The sequence below is a fragment of the Merops nubicus genome, unplaced genomic scaffold (assembly GCF_000691845.1).
Source record: "Merops nubicus isolate BGI_N331 unplaced genomic scaffold, ASM69184v1 scaffold7709, whole genome shotgun sequence".
In the NCBI taxonomy this organism is placed as follows: Eukaryota; Metazoa; Chordata; class Aves; order Coraciiformes; family Meropidae; genus Merops; species Merops nubicus.
Window position 1 is genome coordinate 29983 of NW_008630155.1, and position 18311 is coordinate 48293.

An 18311-nucleotide genomic window follows, 5' to 3' on the forward strand; every position below is an offset into this window, starting at 1 on the left:
GGATGTCTCTTCCAACCAGAACAATTCTATAATTCTATCTGAATTTAGCATCACTAAACAAAAGTATCAACCCTACTCAGCTTATAGCTGTCACCATCTAAAAACATGCTTTGGAGCTGGTTAAGGTACAAACCTACCATCAATGGTTTGGACAAGGTACAAACTTACCATCAATGGCCTTGCAGTAACAGAAAATTGGATGCACCTAGGTGCCAATATTTACACCCTTCTCCTTTGCTTCCTCAAGTTTGGTGTCCTTCAAATTCCTAACAGCAAATATTTTGCTCTGATTTTGCATGTGACTTCCCACAGGTCCTGCTCAGCTTACAGCTGTCACCATCTAAAGACATGTTTTGGAGCTGGAACAGACGAGGTACAAACTTATCATCAATGGCCTTGCAGTAACAGAAAGCTGGATGCACCTAGGTGCCAATATTTACACCCTTCTCCTTTGCTTCCTCAAGTTTGGTGTCCTTCAAGTTCCTAACAGCAAATATTTTGCTCTGATTTTGCATGTGACTTCCCACAGGTCCTGTTTATACCTCCTGTGCTATAGGCAGACAGCTGGAATGGGATTGGTATCATTCCCCCTGGGGTTTGATGTAAGACAGAAGCTGTTGGTGGTCAGAGCCTGTAATTTCCATTTGGATCCTTGGATCATCCAGGAAGGAGGCAGGGGACTACACCTCCTGCAGCTGACTAATGATATCAAAGTCCTGTTTCATCTTCTGGGGGGAAATTTGGAAGAAAACATCCAATAACTGCTCTGCCTGTTAATATGCACCAAATCTTGAAAACATTTCTGCAATTAAGACAGGTAAAGACTTCTGATTAACACATCTAGCCTGCAATATTTAGAATCTAAACTTAGCTTCAGTAATAAAAACTGCAGTAAGCAGACAATGGGCAAAACAAATTTGATCCCATAAAATGCCAGCATTTAAAAGAGGGAGTAGGAAAACCCAAAGAATTTTTTCCCTGTTTTATTTGAGGGAAGCCAAAAAGCCTCAAAACTGAAGTTGCAAAAGCAGTTTCAATTGAGTAATCTGGAAGAAGGGTGCAACTTCTCTTTTAAATATTAAATGGGATATGTGACATTTTGGGGCAAAACTTTGTTGGGGACTAGCAAATAGTTAAGTGAAAGACATTTCTAGAGCTAGAATTTATGTAACACCCTCCTGAGAATCACAAACTGTTCTTCCAGCAGCCTGTTTCACAGGTTCCTTAGGATTATATGTGTGTGTTTACACCATTCAAATCTTTGCTGAGATAGGAGAGCAGCACTCTGTGTGCAGAAGCATTCTCAGCAGCTTATACCCCTAAGAATGTTCATTATTTATGAATATAAAAGCTGTATTCTCTTCAAAGCAGCATTGAAGCTTCAAATCCTTTCCTATTACTCTGTAGAGAGACTCATGATCTCTAATCCAGTTTTCAGGACCTTGGGTTTTGCCTGTGTCATTCTTTTAATTATATTTTTTTTAATTCCACCAGGAAAACACCAAGTGTAACACTGGGGTGCACGGCTTCTAACGAGGGTGCTAACTCAGGAGGGACAAGGGACAGATACTGAATCCTCAGTATGGTCCTGAGGTGTGGTGATTTTTTTTGTTCACCTTTTCTTTTATCTTGAAAGATCTTTTCTGATAAGTCTGCTGAAGCTCTGTATCTCAGCTCACAATCTCCAGTTCTCACAGCTGGACATAGCAGGGGTGAAATGCTGCAAAAACAAATTTCCAGGCATTCTACACACTCCAGTGATAAAGCAGCTGGTAGATTTTAGTGTCTAGAGCAAAATCTTTTCTAATTACCCCATCGAAAATATATGGAGCTGAACTTGCAAAACAGGTCCACAAAATTCCAGAAGTCATTAAGGGGACTAAATTTCTAATGATTTGCACAGGTCTTTTCTACCTAGAGCTACGATGGGTTGTGTAAGCACAACAGTCATTACTGGGCCATGTTCAGACCTCCAAGCTGCACCCAGCCTGGGTTAAAACCAATGCCTGGCATTTAGCCAACCAATATTTTCAACCCAGGCCTGATTTCTGGAGACCACAAGCAACATTCAGAGCATCTTTCTATAGAGAGAACCATTATTGACTGAAAGCTTAAGAGATAGAGGATGGTAAAGTACTGAACTGAGCCTGAGGAGAGCTGGGATTTTTTTAAATCCCCAATGGTTATGCTTCCCTTTAAAGCAGTAGGCTTGATTTAGAGGGTCAGCAACTGCTGCTATAAACAGGATAAATCTCCAGAGCCCTTGTGTACCCTTTATTGAAGGGAGCCAAAACACACTGATATTTACTCTGTGTGCCTGTATGTTCTGTATCCAGAATTTTGAGCAGATGTTGTCCTTATCAGTGAATGAGTGATGCATTTATTACTTCACCTCCCTTACTCCCTTTGTAAGACCAACACTAACAGGGATCTAATTCTAGATAATACTATAAGGCAAAACATAATACCATACAATCACCTGGTGCCAGGTATTTATTGCTTTGAATGTGTTACACAGGAACTGGTATATGGAGGAGGCAATCAAAGACAAAGAAGACAAATGTTGGTATTTAAGGCCAAAGAATCAATATTACTCCCACCCTGGCTATTTTTTGAGTCAGAAAAAGAGGCTTTTCACAGCCATTTCTCTTAGATGTTGCTAACAGAATCCTTAATAAGAGGACAGTAAATCCAAATTCTTCCTCTGCTAGCAAATACTGATCAATATAAGTTATCTCTCAAATTTTTCTGCTGCAGACATTTAGAGAAGTCTGGATTCACTTATCTTATAGCCTGAAATTGTCTATGTAAAAATCGAGCAGAAAGGAAAAGGGGCAAAAAGTTTCTTGTTTTGTCTTGCTGGAACAGTTCAGCTCTTCATTTATCATGTCTCTACCTCCACAAAGGGGATGGTGCAGAGCACACAACCCACAGCTGAAATGGTCGGGGAGATGGTGGCTGTGTTAGGATGGGACATTCCCATGTGCTCAGGGGATTTGGTGAAACACCACAAGCTGGTTCTGGGATAGCAGAATAACATTCTAAAGGAAATAAATTACTGATTGGTGCTCCACAGCCTTTCAGCTAGGCATTGTGGAGCTTAAATCTAAGCCTATTCAGACAGTTGACCCTAGAATATAAGGGATACAGTGCCTTGGAAGTGAAAGCCACAACCTCCCTCAGCCAGCCTGCTGCACGTGCACATCTGGAACCCCAATTTTTAACTTTCAGAAACTTCCAACATTACGTCAGTTTGAGCTTCTTCCCATCTCTTCCCCACCACACCAAGTGCTGGTGAAAAACTGAACTGCCACTTTTGTTTAAGCACAGGTGAGAGCCATCCACAGAGTGATCCATCCTCTCCCTCACTGCCTGTTCCTCCACTCCACTTCCCCAGTTTTCCTCCTGAGGAGTGGCTGCTTGGAAAGCAGAGCTCCAGACCCTCACTCCCTCCAGCAGAGGCTCAGGAACTCTTGCCCCAGTGATCCCAGAGCAGTGCCTTTAAAAAGAAGCTCTTTCAGCTTGTGCACCACTAAAAGGCTGCAGATGAGACTTCAAAAGCTTGTGCAAGAATCTGGGCATTCCATTCACATTAACTTCAGTCTGAGTTGATGTCCAAGTCCATCCCTACAAGCCTGAAGCACTTTAGCTTATTCCCTGTTCACTCAGGATTGATGTCAGGATCAAACTGCCACCCAAAAAAAACTTGTCATGCAGTGATTGTGTGGGAGGAGATATGAGGAGTATCTACTACTACATTAAAGCAGAAGTAACAAGGAGGGATTAGAAGTGTTTTGGGTTCTGTGCAGGGTTGAACAGTGTGGGTTTTATTTTTACATACCAGTGTGTGCTGGTTTTATTCAGCATAGCAAAACAAGGAATGAGATCAAAACAGGTAACATAAATCATAAAACTGGAAAATTTCCATGCAAAGAGAGTGAAAAAGCTTCAAACAACTTAGTGTAGAGAGAAGAGGATGAAATAAAAATAATAATTGTAGGGAAGGTGAAGAAAGGTGAAGATACTTTTATTTATCCTCTTGTAACAACCATAAAGGGAAAGTGAAGTGAAATGCAAAACCCCATCATAGCTGATTAAAGGACATAAATGCCCTTTTACACTCTGCCTCAGGGACCACAGGAACTCACTGCTGCAGGAGAGGACATCAACACTATGGAGAATTTTTGGCCTTGTTTGTTTTTCAATCTTGTTGTTTAAACAACTAAGAGGAACTTTGAATTTCAGGACCAGACAGCATGCTGGGCTGGATTTGTTCTGTAGATAATTAGGAGCTTATTTCCTGGCCTGTCCCCTTCTGATGTATCATGCCAGGCATGTTATTAACGCTTGCTAATACCTAAGAGGCATGTCTCAGTAATTCCCTATTGTCTTCCAACAACTGAGCAGCTACACACATCTGCTCATGATGGGCAATTTCCATGTAGGTTACATTAAAAAAAGTACAGAAGTTCTCCTCTAACAGCCTACCTGCTAGAAATGATCCTTCAGCCTCTGCTTCTGATGCTCATTAAAAATGCCCTTAAGTGCTAGCAGCAGAGCTCCTCATCATGAGGCTGTGGAGTCACAGATCTAGAAAGAGAGTTTGCCTAAGACAAAAGGGCTGCCTGCTGGCTAAGGCTCTGGCTTGGAAACTGGAAGCCTTGAGTCCAAGTCCTTGCTCCCTCCTAGAGTGATGGTATGGCCACAGACAGGTTATTCAGGCCAGGTCTAGTATTAAGATCCTTTAGCTTTGTAAAATTACACCAAAATTTCACAGTAGCTGAACGTATCATGGATACTCTTTGCACAGGCCAAACAGGGTTTCTGCCAGGGAATAAATAATGCATTTGGTAAAGATTGTATTGGAAAGGTGTTCTGTAGATGTTTCACATCATATGAGTTACACACAGTGGCAGCTGCAAGCTTTTGCTCCCTGTTTACACTGCTCCAACTTCTATTTCACAGAAGAAGAAGCAAGCCTCAGGAGAAGTAAGCACTGTGACCTCACTGAACCATACCCAGCTGTAGGTACCACTAGAACTGGAACACAGCCCAAGGCAGCTGGGAATGACAGGAGTGAAAAGGTGACAGTAGCTGTTGCCCAGAGGACAGCAACAAGGAGCCAAAGGCAGGTGCTGGGTACCTGACATGGGCATCTTGGTGCCATGGGGGTGAGCATGGGTGTCTTACCTGTCAGCCATCTATGTCAAAACCAAGCAGTGCATCTTACCAAACAGCAAGGAGCAACCTGATCTGGTGTTCTCAGTGTCTAAACTTCAGTGAATTATGGTCTTAGGAAAAGCACTAAAGAAAACAACACCCTCAGACTTCTTTTGCCTGTTTTGGTTTTGCTACTAAGCCAGGGTTTTAGAATCACAGAATCAGAAGATTGTTTTGGTTGGAAAGGACCTTTAAGATCATTGAGCTTAAACCCAGGACCAAGTCCACCATAAAACCACGTCCCTCAGCACCACATCTCCATGGCTTGAAAACCCCTCCAGGGATGGGGACTCCACCACTGTCCTGGGCAGCCTGGCACAGCCCTGGGCAACCCTCCAGGGCAAGAAATTGTTCCTCGGGGACAACCTCAACCTCCCCTGGGGCAACTTGAGGCTGTTGCCTCTTGTCCTGTCCCTTGTTCCTTGGGAGAAGAGCCCGACCCCCACCTGGCTCCAACCTCCCCCCACAGGGAGCTGAAGAGAGAGTGCTGCTATACACCTGGGGCCACTGCCTCTCACCATCCACACTGGTTTTCAATATCTATCAGGAATTAGCCATGAAGAGACCCATCTAGTCCCTCATGGGGTTGGTTAGTGCAGTTACTCCACCTCTCAGTGTTTATAAGCAGCTGTAAGTGTACAGCCCCCCAGCCCCAGCTGTGTTAGGAGGACTCAGTGTGAGATGTGTGTCACAAGGATGGGCACACACAGTACACTGGGGTGTTGTGTGGATTTAAGGCAACCCTCAGGCAAAAACATAAGAAGCCAAAGAGTGGCTTTGTATCAGTGATATCCATGGGTCTCAAGAAAGCTGTCTGTCCACCTCATGAGGCCCCAGTTTCTTGGGTCATAACCTGTATGATTTGGCCTTATCAATCAAATAATAAACCTGTAGCAGGCACATTACTCCCTCTGTGCATTTTCTCATCAGGCAACTGATCTGTCATCTACTGCCATGAGTCCTTTCCTAGATAATTACCTTGATCTGTACCTGAAGCACAGAGGAATGTCTCAACAGCTCAACAACAATTTGGCAAAACCTCATTATCAACAGGCCTTATCAACAGGCCTCTGGAGAATATAAAACATCCTAAAAATTAGAGGACACAGTTATCACTCTATAGACACAAAGACCCATCATGTAAAATGTGTTAATTAATCCAGTCTTTGACAGCTGCATGTTTGGCTTCTCATTTTTGGAAGGGTTTTCACTGAAACCTGCCAGTTCCAGTGCACATTGTGAACTAAACTTTTGAAGCAATGTCTTTGGTAGAACATAGGCTGTCAGTGAAACCAATGACACTGTGGATCAACAAGGACACCCCAGAAAGCAAGGGATGCAGGGAAAATGAGAAAGTCCAGCCAGCAGCACGAGTGCAACAGAGTCTTGCACTCAGAGATCAAGCTTTGGAATTGATTTATTGATGTGATTTTTTTTGGTTACAAAAAGCTGGTGAATAGGTGGCGTGCCCTGCAGCCTGAAATTTTCTTGGTAACAGAAAATTTACTGTTTTATAATAATTTACTGTGCATCCTGCTTGAAATGCATTCAAGCATCTAGAAAAAGTGAGGGCTTTTGGTCAGATTCCACTTCCAACAATGCCTTTGAATTACCTACAGATGACAGAGAGGATGGGCAGTGGTAACTTCCAGAACAAGTCCCTGAATGAGATATCTCAGAGGGGAAAAAAAGCAACCAATGCCTGCAAAAGCATTTCATCTCTGGCCTCTTACACCTGCAACAGCCACTCTGCACATCTCATCACACAGTTTTGATCACAGCAACTACAAGAGCCAGTTTTCTGAGACTAGGTGCCCCCAAGGGCTCACTGTCTCACAGCAGGAGGACTTAAGCCAAAATGATTTCTCAGTCCCATTTCTTCCTTTCTCAGCCCACCTCTTGTTTACCTCAGTGAGAAATCTACCTCTTCCCACTGGAGAAAGTAAGAGATTTCTTTTCTTGAATAATTCTGTGAGATGACTCTGAAGGCATGAGTTATGTCACATTTATTTAATATCCAGTTGGCTGAAACTTCCCTTCAAATGATTGTTTTGCCACAGGGAAGATCCCCTCAAAGTACGTTGCAGGGAGATTCCCTCCCCAGCACAAGAACCTTATTTCTCCTTGCTTCACTAAGATGCTGGCTCAAGTAATTTCATTTGAAATTGCCAATGACAGCACTCAGTGCTGCAAGCTTTAACTTTTATATCAAAGCTCTCTTTCAGGACACTGTTTCTCCTGCAGCAGACAACATGGTGCCTGTTTCAGCTACAAAGGTAAGAGCTGGGATGACTGAGCTGTCTCTGATAAGCTTCTGGTTTCACAGACTTGGAAATAAAATGCTTGGACAAAAGGAATATTTGTGGTTGCAGGCTGATAAGAGCAAACACTCAACCATGTGCATGCCAGATAGCCTTCTGAAGTTCAAAAGGCAAGCATATGTAGGTTAGATGAAGGAACACTATCATTCATTCCTCCTCCACAATCCCAAATTAATCACAGAAAGCAAATTAAAAAAAAAACCACTTATGTGAATGACACAAAACTATTAAGTAGCTGTAGGAGTGTTCATCAGAAAAACAACCACCCCAAGTGTTCCAGAAGTCCACTCTGTGATCATAGCAAACAGCAAGACCAGGGTTTACTTACCTCAGCATGGGGAAAAGGAGGCTCTGGAAGATACACCTTTGTTTGTTTGTTATGACACAACCTGTAAGAGAACACAAGCTGGGTTAGAGAGGTGCAGAACATCCTGCAGCATCTACTGCCATCTACTGTTCAAACTTTTCTGGAGAAAGGCATTTTCTGCCTGTGCTATCCATCAGGGGCAAAATCACTGCTTTGTTTTGGTACTTCCAGTCCTTTAGGTTAGAGGCTCAATCCCTACAGGACACAGCTCAGCCAGAGATCACCCACAGAAGGTGCAAGACAGGCTGAGGTCAGTGGGATGAGGTTGAGCAAGGCCAAGGGCTGGGTCCTGCCCTTGGGCCACAATGCCCTGCAGCACTCCAGGCTGGGGCAGAGTGGCTGGGAAGTGCCCAGCAGAAAGGAACCCACAGGTGTTGGTCAACAACCAGCTAAATATGAGCCAGCAGTGTGCTCAGGTAGCCAAGAAGGCCAACAGTAAGCTGGATTGGATCAGCAGGACAGGGCAGGGATTGTCCCCCTGCACTCAGCACTGGGGAGGCTGCACCTCAAATCCTGGGCTCAGTTTTGGGCTTCTCACTCCTAGAAGGACCTTGAGGGGCTGGAGCGTGGCCAGAGAAGGGCAACGGAGCTGCTGGGGAAGGGTCTAGAGGCCAAGGGTGGGGAGGAGCAGCTGAGGGAGCTGGGGGTGCTGAGCCTGGAGCAAAGGAGGCTCAGGGGAGACCTTATGACTCTTGACAACTGCCTGAAAGGAGGTTGTGGAGAGGTGGAGGTCAGGCTCTTCTCCCACAGAACAAGCAACACGACAAGAGGAAATGGCCTCAAATTACCCCAGGGGAGGTTTCAGTTGTCCCTGAGGAACAATTTCTTGCCCTGGAGGGTTGCCCAGGGCTGTGCCAGGCTGCCCAGGGCAGTGGTGGAGTCCCCACCCCTGGAGGGGTTTCCAAGCTGTGGAGATGTGGTGTGAGGGACACGGGGCAGTGGGGACCTGGCAGTGCTGGGGGAACAGCTGGACTGGATGATCTTAAAGGTCTTTTCCAACTTAAACAGTTCTATGATTCTATGACTTTGTACCCACTATTTCACAGAACTGCTTTGCTGTTGAAGACAAATTTGTAACTCAACATCCATGTCATTTCATAGCCAGACCTCAGCAGTTTTTCCAAAGCCAAATCACCTGTCAACAGAAAAATTCCAATGTTCTCAGCCTACTTCTCAGCAATGATTTGGTCCTTTTCTTCATTATAATCTAATTCCCCTACACATTTTATTGTTGCAGTTCCAACGCTGGTACCTGCCTCTCACCATGGCACAGTGCTCACTGTTACCTGCTAATTCACATCAATCATTTGTTTTTAAAACATAAATATTGGAAGTTGTTGATTAGCTCTTGCCAGACTCCTGATTCATCCTATTACAGAAGTTAAACACAGGTATTTGTCAGAGGTCTGTGTGATGCCACAGTTACTCATAGTGATGCTGTCCTGGTGGCTTTTGCAGGGAAACATCACTCACCTCATCCTTCCTTCACTTCATTAAAAAGCAGTAAGCCCAGGTCAAGTTCAATTTTATAAAGTCTAAGAGATACAAAGAACAGGACATTTCTTTAGAGATGCCTAAATAGGAGAATTGGAAGGGTGGGATCCCTGAATTTCAATCTGAATTCTGAAATTCAGTCTGAATCTGAACACCAAAGTGTTTGGAGATCAGCTAACGTTGGGTTTGACTTTTGAATATCAGCCACTACAGCAAAGGAGAATTCAAAAAAGTGGTGTCTGAACACTTGGGTGTCTGAACTGTGCCAGCTAGACAGCAGATAAAACAACCCAACTGGCACAGGAAATGTTCCTGCTACTTAGACAATATTATTACAACAAGAAGTATGCAGCCATCACTTCAGCTGCTGCTGAAATGAAATCACCATCTAAGTCCAAACCAAACAATTGTTTAACTATAAACTGTATGAGTCAACACACCCTGGTGAGTACAGGGAAGTCTGGCCAGGACACCAAGGCCTGATTTTCCTACTTTTGCTGAAAATAACCTGACTAAAATGCACCAGATTTCAATCCTCATTACAATTCCCCTTCCATCCCAGTGGAGGGATCCACTCACATAAGATTTCCAGGACCTCTCTTATCTTTCCGGAACTCCAAACTAGAAAAATCCAGAGAGGAAGAGATTAAGGAAGAACTAACTGACCCTATTGAATAATCCAGAGGCTGTCTCCATCTGTAAGAGTTTAGGAACAGTTACACCTGGCTGGGTTCTCCTCTCTGCAGCTCAGAATCCCAGAATAGTTGAGGTTGGAAGGAACCTTTTGAGATCATCTAGTGCAACGCCCCTGCTCAAGCACTGTCAGCTAGAGCAAGTTGTCCAGAAGAAAGACAGACTCCAGAACCTCTCTGCACAACCTGATCCAGTGTTAGAACACTCTCACAGTTAAATACCTTTCTTTCCTTCAGACAGAATTCTGTGTGGTTTAATTTGTGCCTCTTGTTCTGTCAGTGGGTCCTACTGAGAAGAGTCTGGCCCCTTCATCCTCATTTCTTCCTATCAGGTATTTCTACACATTGATGAGATCCTCCCAAGCCCTCTGTTCTCCAGGGCTAGAGTCCCAGCTCCCTCAGCCTCTCCTCATCCTCATAGCCCTGTGATGGCCTTACTCCAGGAAGCCCACATCCTTCTTGTACTGGGAGCCCAGGACTAGATACAGCACTCTCCACATCCTCTTCCCCACCAGCAGCCCAGGATGCTGGTGGCCTTTTTTTTGCCATGAAAATACATTGTTGGATCAGCAAAATTAAGCCTGAAAAATCTCTTGTGCTTCTCCAGGGAGACCACAGTCTAGTTCTGGGGGCACTGGATGAGATGTGCAAACAGGCCCAGCTGAAATTCACTCCAGTCAGGTTCATCATTCCATCATCAGTGCAAACACCAAAAAGGGGAGATCATAGAATCAAAGAAGTGTTTTGGTTGGAAGAGACCTTCAAGATCATTGAGTCCAATCATTAGCCCAGCACTGCCAAGTCCACCACTAAACCATGTCCCTCAGCACCACATCTCCATGGCTTGGAAATCCCTCCAGGGATGGGGACTCCACCACTGCCCTGGGCAGCCTGTGCAACCATCTGAGAGAAGAAATTGTTCCTCAGGTCTAACCTAAACCTCCCTTGGTGCAATTTGAGGCCACTTCCTCTTGTCCTGTCCCTTGTTCCTTGGGAGCAGAGCCTGACCCCCCCCGGCTCCAGGCTCCTGTCAGGAGCTGTGCAGAGCCAGAAGGTCTCCCCTGAGCCTCCTTTGCTCCAGGCTCAGCACCCCCAGCTCCCTCAGCTGCTCCTCCCCACACTTGGGCTCTAGACCCTTCCCCAGCAGCTCCGTTGCCCTTCTCTGGCCACGCTCCAGCCCCTCAAGGGCCTTCTGGGAAGGGGGGACCCAAAACTAACCCCAGGATTTGAGGTGCAGCCTCACCAGTTCTAAGCACAGGGGTACAAATTATTTGAGTTTGTATGTTCTATAGGAAATCATGATCCCCTAATTAAAGAAAATCTCTATCCACACACACACACACACCCCCTTGTGCCTCAAGGAATGTGTTCACAGTTCTAATCAGGTATATATTAGAACATGTCAAGCAGAGAAAACCTGCATAGGTCAGTTTACCCCAGCTGAGTGTGTGCACTGAGGCTGACAAAGCAGACCTTTAACACCTACCATTCAGCAAAAATCTGGGAGAACTCCAGGGAGCTGTTGGCCACTGGGGAGATGAAATAAAAGGGGACGTTGGAGAGTCCAGCTGAGTCAATGTACTGGTACAGGCACTCCAGCAGGTCATATATGACTCCAGAGGGGTAACAGGGAACCAGCACGTTTCCTCCGTTCCGGACAGTCATAGCTGAGGGAAAGACAGTTGACAGGGTTCATATTGAATCTTTTTAATAGAATTCCTTTAATCCAAATATTATATAAGGTATGGAAGGAAGCTCCTGCATGAATTAGCAGCACACAGCATCCATACCAACTGGGAGGAATGTTCCTGATTGTGAAATACTTTTATTTACTGCCTTCTCCAGGCTCAGTGGAGCACAGGATTACATTCCATTAGCTGGGGGCACTTCACAGACTGAGCACACACCAAACTCCTGACACGAGAGGGCAGCCTTGCACTGGCCCATGAGGATAAACTAGCCACTCAAAACACCTCAGCATCAAAATCGACCCTGCTCCAGCTCTTTGCTCACCACCTGAGGGGAAGGACACCAGTCCACAGGTCTCAGCTGAAAGCACTACCCATGGTAACCTGTTCTGGACTCATTTTTCAGTGTTCTAGATGAACAGCTGAAGATGTGGTTGTTTCAAACAGCCCTGGAAGCTAGAAAAGGCTGGGGGAGTGTTTCTCCTTCTGAAAAACTCTAAATATTTCTGCCCCTTCAATATAAGAACAATTTAAAACCTCTATGAATTGCAGACAACATGGAACTAAGGGAAAATGAGGAGAAGAAAACAGAAAAATAGGTTTACCCTGTAATTGAGACTGATCTGAGTACGACACCAAAAGCAAGTAGAGCATTTTGTTCTTTTGGCAGAATGAATCACAAAACTGCTGCACCTTAAGGAGAAGTGGCAATACTTTGTCCAGCTCAGACAGCAATTGGTGCCTCACTAGGATTTCATCTGTGGTCATGGGGTAAAACCATCTCCTGATGTTAATTGCAGTGCAGCAGCAGCAGTAACATTATGCACCCAGGCATTACACAAAAAGCTGTGAAAGAGCCTGAAAACACATATATTACATCCCACCATAATCACTTCCCTGACTTCTGTTTACTGACAGGCTTTCTGGGGTACAGATTTAGCACATTAAGGGTCTATCTGCCCCACCTACATCCTTAAGAAGATTTTTACAGCTGAATGTTTAAAGGTTTTTTGGAGTCTAGGGAAATGTAGTAGGATTTTTTCACACTGAAGAGCATTTTCCTACATTGAAGGAGCAGGAGGAATAGCTCTCATCTAATGAGAGAAGAATTTGTCCAGGCCATGAAAAATGTGGGTTTCATTCCTAAGCCTTAAAGAGTTTGAATTCACAGCTCTCCCTTCCCTGCAGCCCCTGCTTTGCTATGGGAACCTCAAACTACTTCTGTTCAAACCAACCAGAAGTTCAAGATACCTGGGTCCTGAGAGAAAATAACAGAGGGGAAGGTCTTGGAGCAGACACCAACTTGAGTTTCTGTTGCTAGGAAAACTACAGAGCTGGTTACCCATAATTTATACAAAATTACAGTCCAGGGAGTGAACCTCTGAAATTGGCCTGGTGACTACTGCCTGTCTCCAGGACAGGACAGGACAAGAGACTGACACAGCTATCCCACCACTGAGAGATGGGGACAACTTTTTGGTTTCAAATACACCACTCAGTTCCTCAGTGCATGGTTATTTGTATGTGCTGTGGTCAGCACAGCTGGGCACTACTTCTTGAGGCTGCTCTTAAGTGGTTCCATAAAGGGATAAGAATTACCTCCCAGCTTCTGCAGAACAGGGATGAAAACCCTTTACAAGCATATTGCTTCCCATGCAGGCAGCAGGTCCAGTCTGGCTCTCTGCACCACCACAGCAACTTTCTACAGTTGTCAGTAAGAGGACACGTATATTTGAAAGCTGTTTAAAGCCTAATTTATCTCTGTGACTGATGGATGCACTCTCTTGATAAAAAGTTGTATAATAATCTTGGCATTTCAAATTTAGTCTCCTTCAGCAGCTCCATAACAAGTTGTTCAATTTACAACTCACAATGAGATACTTGCTTTTCGAACAGCTGCCACCACAAGGTCAAGTTGGCACCTAAAAAGCAAACTGTGCTCTTTTCTGCTTTATATAAACACACACACAGAAGCACGACTGCACACGCACACAAAATATCACCCACTGTCCCCACAGACAGTCTGGAAATTCTGCTGATGATGCCCAAGGCAATGTAAAAATACAATTGCTTTCCTCGAGCTGCAGAGTGCTGGTGCTGCAGTGCTGAGCAGAGAGAAAAAAAAGGGTGTTTGGGCTGAACTGAGAGGAACTTGGAGACGTGACAAAGGCTGGGCTCAGTGTGGACACGCAGTGCAGGAGGAAGTCATGCATGTGGCTTGGTGATCATGGGGATCAGGGTCTGCAGCTCCACACACTTTGGCCTCAAAATTTTTCTAATTTCTCTCAGTTTCTCTTACTGAAACAGAAGCTGGCTTGAAGATCTTCAGTAAAGCCCTCAAAATAGTTCAGAATGTTTCTGTAAAGCAGAAAAACTTGTGCAGATAAAACACCCACCTGTACCTACATATGCAACACATTTATTTATACACATTCATCTTCTACATTTCGCTTGGGCCCAAGTTACATCTCTGAGACTTTGTTTAATTTTTAATAGCATGTTAACTAACAGTCTCACCCTTGTTTACTCAGCATACAGCTGCTGGAGTTCAAGACAAGAGTGACCACTGAGGGTCTTGCCAGAGCACATGTGCAGCAGAGCTGGCAGTGGGACAGCACGTACCGCTCCTCAGCCTCTCCAGGACAGAGTCTCACAGCTCAAATCCTGGGATCAGTTTTGGGCCCCTCCCTCCAAGAAGGACCTTGAAGGGCTGGAGTGTGGCCAGGGAAGGGCAATGAAGCTGGGGAAGGATCTAGAGCATGAATCTTATGAGAAGTGGCTGAGGGAGCTGGGGCTATGTAGTCTGAAGAAAAGGAGGCTCAGGGGAGACCTGGCTCTCCACAGCTCCCTGAAAGGAGGTTGGAACCAGGGGGGGGTCGGGCTCTGCTCCTAAGGAACAAGGGACAGGACAAGAGGAAACAGCTTCAAGATGCACCAGGGAGATTTAGGTGGGACATGAGGAACAATTTCTTCTCTGCCAAGTTTGTCCAGGGCTGTGCCAGGCTGCCCAGGGCAGTGGTGGAGTCCCCACCCCTGGAGGGGTTTCCAAGCTGTGGAGATGTGGTGTGAGGGACACGGGGCAGTGGGGACCTGGCAGTGCTGGGTTAACAGTTGGACTCTATGATCTTGAAGGTGTCTTCCACCCAGAACAATTCTACAACTCTATGATTCTATTTCAGCTCAGACTTGCTCCTTTAGTGGTTTAAAGTAGGATGTGATCATGCCTCCATCTGTCAGGGAGACAGGTAGCCCCCACAGAGGTCCAGAAGTGACAGAGAAGGGCAGCATAGCTGGATCTGGCATAACAAGATCTCTAAAGCTTATCTGCAACAGCTCATATGGTAATAAAATTAACAATGCTTAAAAACAAGTGCAGACCATAATACACACACATATAAACACGTCACATAGCAAAGGAAGTTGCAGATGTTGAGAACTAAAACTGCTTGAAGGGGAGGCTGGAGAAGTTCCTGGAGGAGAAATCCACTGGATGTTACTAATCTCACAAAAGCAGTTTCAGGAAATTACTGAAATAAAGACCCTTGAAGGCTGTGAGGCTACAAGGGAAAGCATTATATAGTCTCATCCTGTTCTTCTGCTCCCCTAGACATCTGCTCACGATCCCTGCTGGAGCCAGGATGCTGGCAGAGAGGATCTGTGGTGTAATCCAAGATTACCATGCTTACAAAATGCCTAAACACACTCTATTAATATTTTTACAGTATTTACAGCACAAGGAATCATGCTCACCCTGTAACTCACTTTTCATATAAACAAACCCCAAGTAATTTTACCTTTTATGTCCCACAACAGGACCTACGACTCCTGATCAAACTGAAACTTGTCCTAAACAGGGATATCTACTTTTGATGTAGAGCTGATGGTTGGTGGAGAAACCTACCACATCCCTTGCATTATTTGTCTTCCACTACCAGGGCAGTTGAGACTACTGGGACTGTGAGACAGTCCATAGATATTCAACATCTGTGAATATTCACAAGGCTTCTAAAACAGGAATAAACCCAAACTACTGTTTTTTTTTTCTTCTCCAAGGGTGAGTACACATGTTAAAAGTAAGACTGAGAATTGTTTGTACTTCAGTTCTGTTCTAAGCATTATTCTGTAACCCTGAGTAAGCCACCTAAATACTAGAGCTCAAATTTCTCCTGGGTATGCAATGGGGACCAGAACAATTGCTTAAAGTGAGGAATCCCTGATTTACACTTCTCAGGTCCTCTGATGACCCCTGTAACAATCCTCCTACCAGGAGCTTTTTAGTCTTATTTAAAAAAAGGAGTCAGTTTAAAACAGAGAAGATCTCTGATAAAAGAAGAGGCAACACATAGCAGGACAGACATGAGCAAGTGGTTTGATGACAGAAGGAGGAGAGCAGAGAGGAACTGAGGTGGGGGAAGGGAGAAGGAGAGAACAGCACTGGATGTGACATTCCAAACAGGCTGGAAAATGCTGCTATTCACACTGATATCACAGCTTTGCAATTATCAGCTTTTCCAGCTGTGAAAGCGTCTGATTAGGTTTTATATGACTGGGCTCTATAAATATATCTTGATATATTTTTTTTTTAAGCAGAGATTGTGCTGTTTGCTTTTGATATATTTAAAAATCAGGTGTAAGAAGGGAAGCAGATGTGCTTGTTTTCAAAACTGAAAGTCATAAAAAAAGCAAGTAAGGATTTTACACTGGCTGACAGAGAGGAAGGAAATAGTAATATTTCAGCTGGGAACAATATCCCAAACCAAGGCAACACGTAGGCTGTTGGCAGCTGAGCAACACACTTAGCAAACCAGGAGCAGCAGATGATTAAATCTCATTATACCTGTTCCATTCCAAAACATTTTAGGTACGACTTGTGTCTCTCCAAGCACTTACTGTATTAATGACATCAGGAGCACGTCGTAAAACCTAAACAGGTAGTTTGATGCCAGAAGCTATAGCTGGACAACTTAGGCAATTCCAGGAATCTCTGAATTATTTCCCACCCAAAGCAATGAATAAGATGATAAAATAGGCAAAAGATAGCTTTCAACGACCTACCCAGGTTGCTGCAGAACTCTCCCACCATGCCATCTGGGTTAGCAGTGGGGATCTGTGTGAGGCCTGTCAGGATGAGAACATCACTGTTCTTCAGAGAAGCCTGGTCCATGGGCTGGAACAGAGCACAGGGAAACACAGTAATGTGTGAGATGGAACACAGGTTTCTCTGCTCTGGAGCAAGCAATACATGACATAGAGCAACCAAGAAGGAGAACACATGGATCACTTCCAACTCCACCTGTGGAAAGCTAACTGGAGTTAATAAGAACAGATCAAGTGTCTACCTGCACACTATGGCCCAACACAAACAGCAGAACTCTAACTGGCTCCAGCTCCAAGTGGTCTCCACAGACATCACCTCATGGCCCCAGGAGCTCAGCACTGAGACATGAACAAGGCAGCAGTTTGCTGAGGATGTGGCAGTGTGGTCAGGAACAGCTGGACTCCTGCTTTCCAATCTCTGGCTGCTCTTGTTTCCCAGCTCACTTCCCTCTGCAAATCAAGGTGTCAGCTTTGATTTTCCAGTTTCCCTTGTACTTCAAGGGGCCTATTAGAAAATAGGGACAGATTTTTCAGCAGGGCCAGCAGTGATAGGACAAGGGGTGATGGTTTCAGGCTAAAAGAGGGACATTTAGCCTAGAGAGAAGGAATTGTTTATGCTGAGTGTGGTGAGACCCTGGCCCAGTTTGCCCAGAGGGGTGGTCAATACTCCATCTGAAGTGCTGGGGTTAAACCCCCAGCCCTGAATAAGGGTTGGCAGATGGATGATGCCCACAACCAGGCAAGAAAGCCCCTTCTGACTGGTTTTCACCCAGGGTCTGGCCAGCCTTGGGTGAGAACTGATGAGGAGATCACCACCAGGTGCCCCCACCTTCCACATGAACTTGGAGGTGGGGCAAGAAGCCAATTATATAAGAACTGACTGGGGCTGCAGGCTTGCCTATATGATGGATGTGCTGTGTGAGAGTCCTGGCTATTGAGAGGGCTCTCCATGGCAAGTGGAGCTCCCAGGATGGTGGGGCCAGGACATGAAGCTGTCTCTGAGTCCCTGCTCTATCCCTGGGCTCCTTGCCTGGCTGCTCCCTCCTTCATGTCCCCTGTGGTGGGTGAGTGCATGGACTTGTCCCTCCTCTGGTTGTCTGGCGCTTTGTATCTTTGATGATGTAGGAGTGGAGGGAGGAGTTTGGCTGCTGTCTGCCCACTGATGATAATATTACTCTATGTGGGGCAAGTGGTCAGCAGAAGACCATCCCTAACAACATTCCAGGTCAGGCTGGATGGGGGCCTGAGCCTCTCCACTACAAAGTTTCACAGCTTAAATCCTACAACCAATTTTGGGCCCCTCATTCCAAGAAGGCCCTTGAGGGACCACAGCATGGCAAGAGAAGGGTAACAAAGCTGGGGAAGTGTCTAGAGCCCAAGTGTGGGGAGGAGCAGCTGAGGGACCTGGGGGTGTTGAGACTGGCGCAAAGAA

At 45.2% G+C, this 18311-nt stretch overlaps 1 protein-coding gene across 2 annotated transcripts in view; it reads right to left on the reverse strand.

The window, feature by feature from the left end:
* The window catches only part of INTS9 (integrator complex subunit 9), a 71433-nt gene that overhangs the window by 27482 nt on the left and 25640 nt on the right, over positions 1-18311 (reverse strand). For both annotated transcript variants that reach the window (XM_008947174.1, XM_008947176.1), the window contains 3 exons: positions 16838-16949; positions 11581-11761; positions 7870-7930 (listed from right to left, as the gene is read on the reverse strand). In XM_008947174.1, the coding sequence (XP_008945422.1) occupies positions 7870-7930; positions 11581-11761; positions 16838-16949 (354 nt within the window). The remainder of the gene's footprint in view (positions 1-7869; positions 7931-11580; positions 11762-16837; positions 16950-18311) is intronic.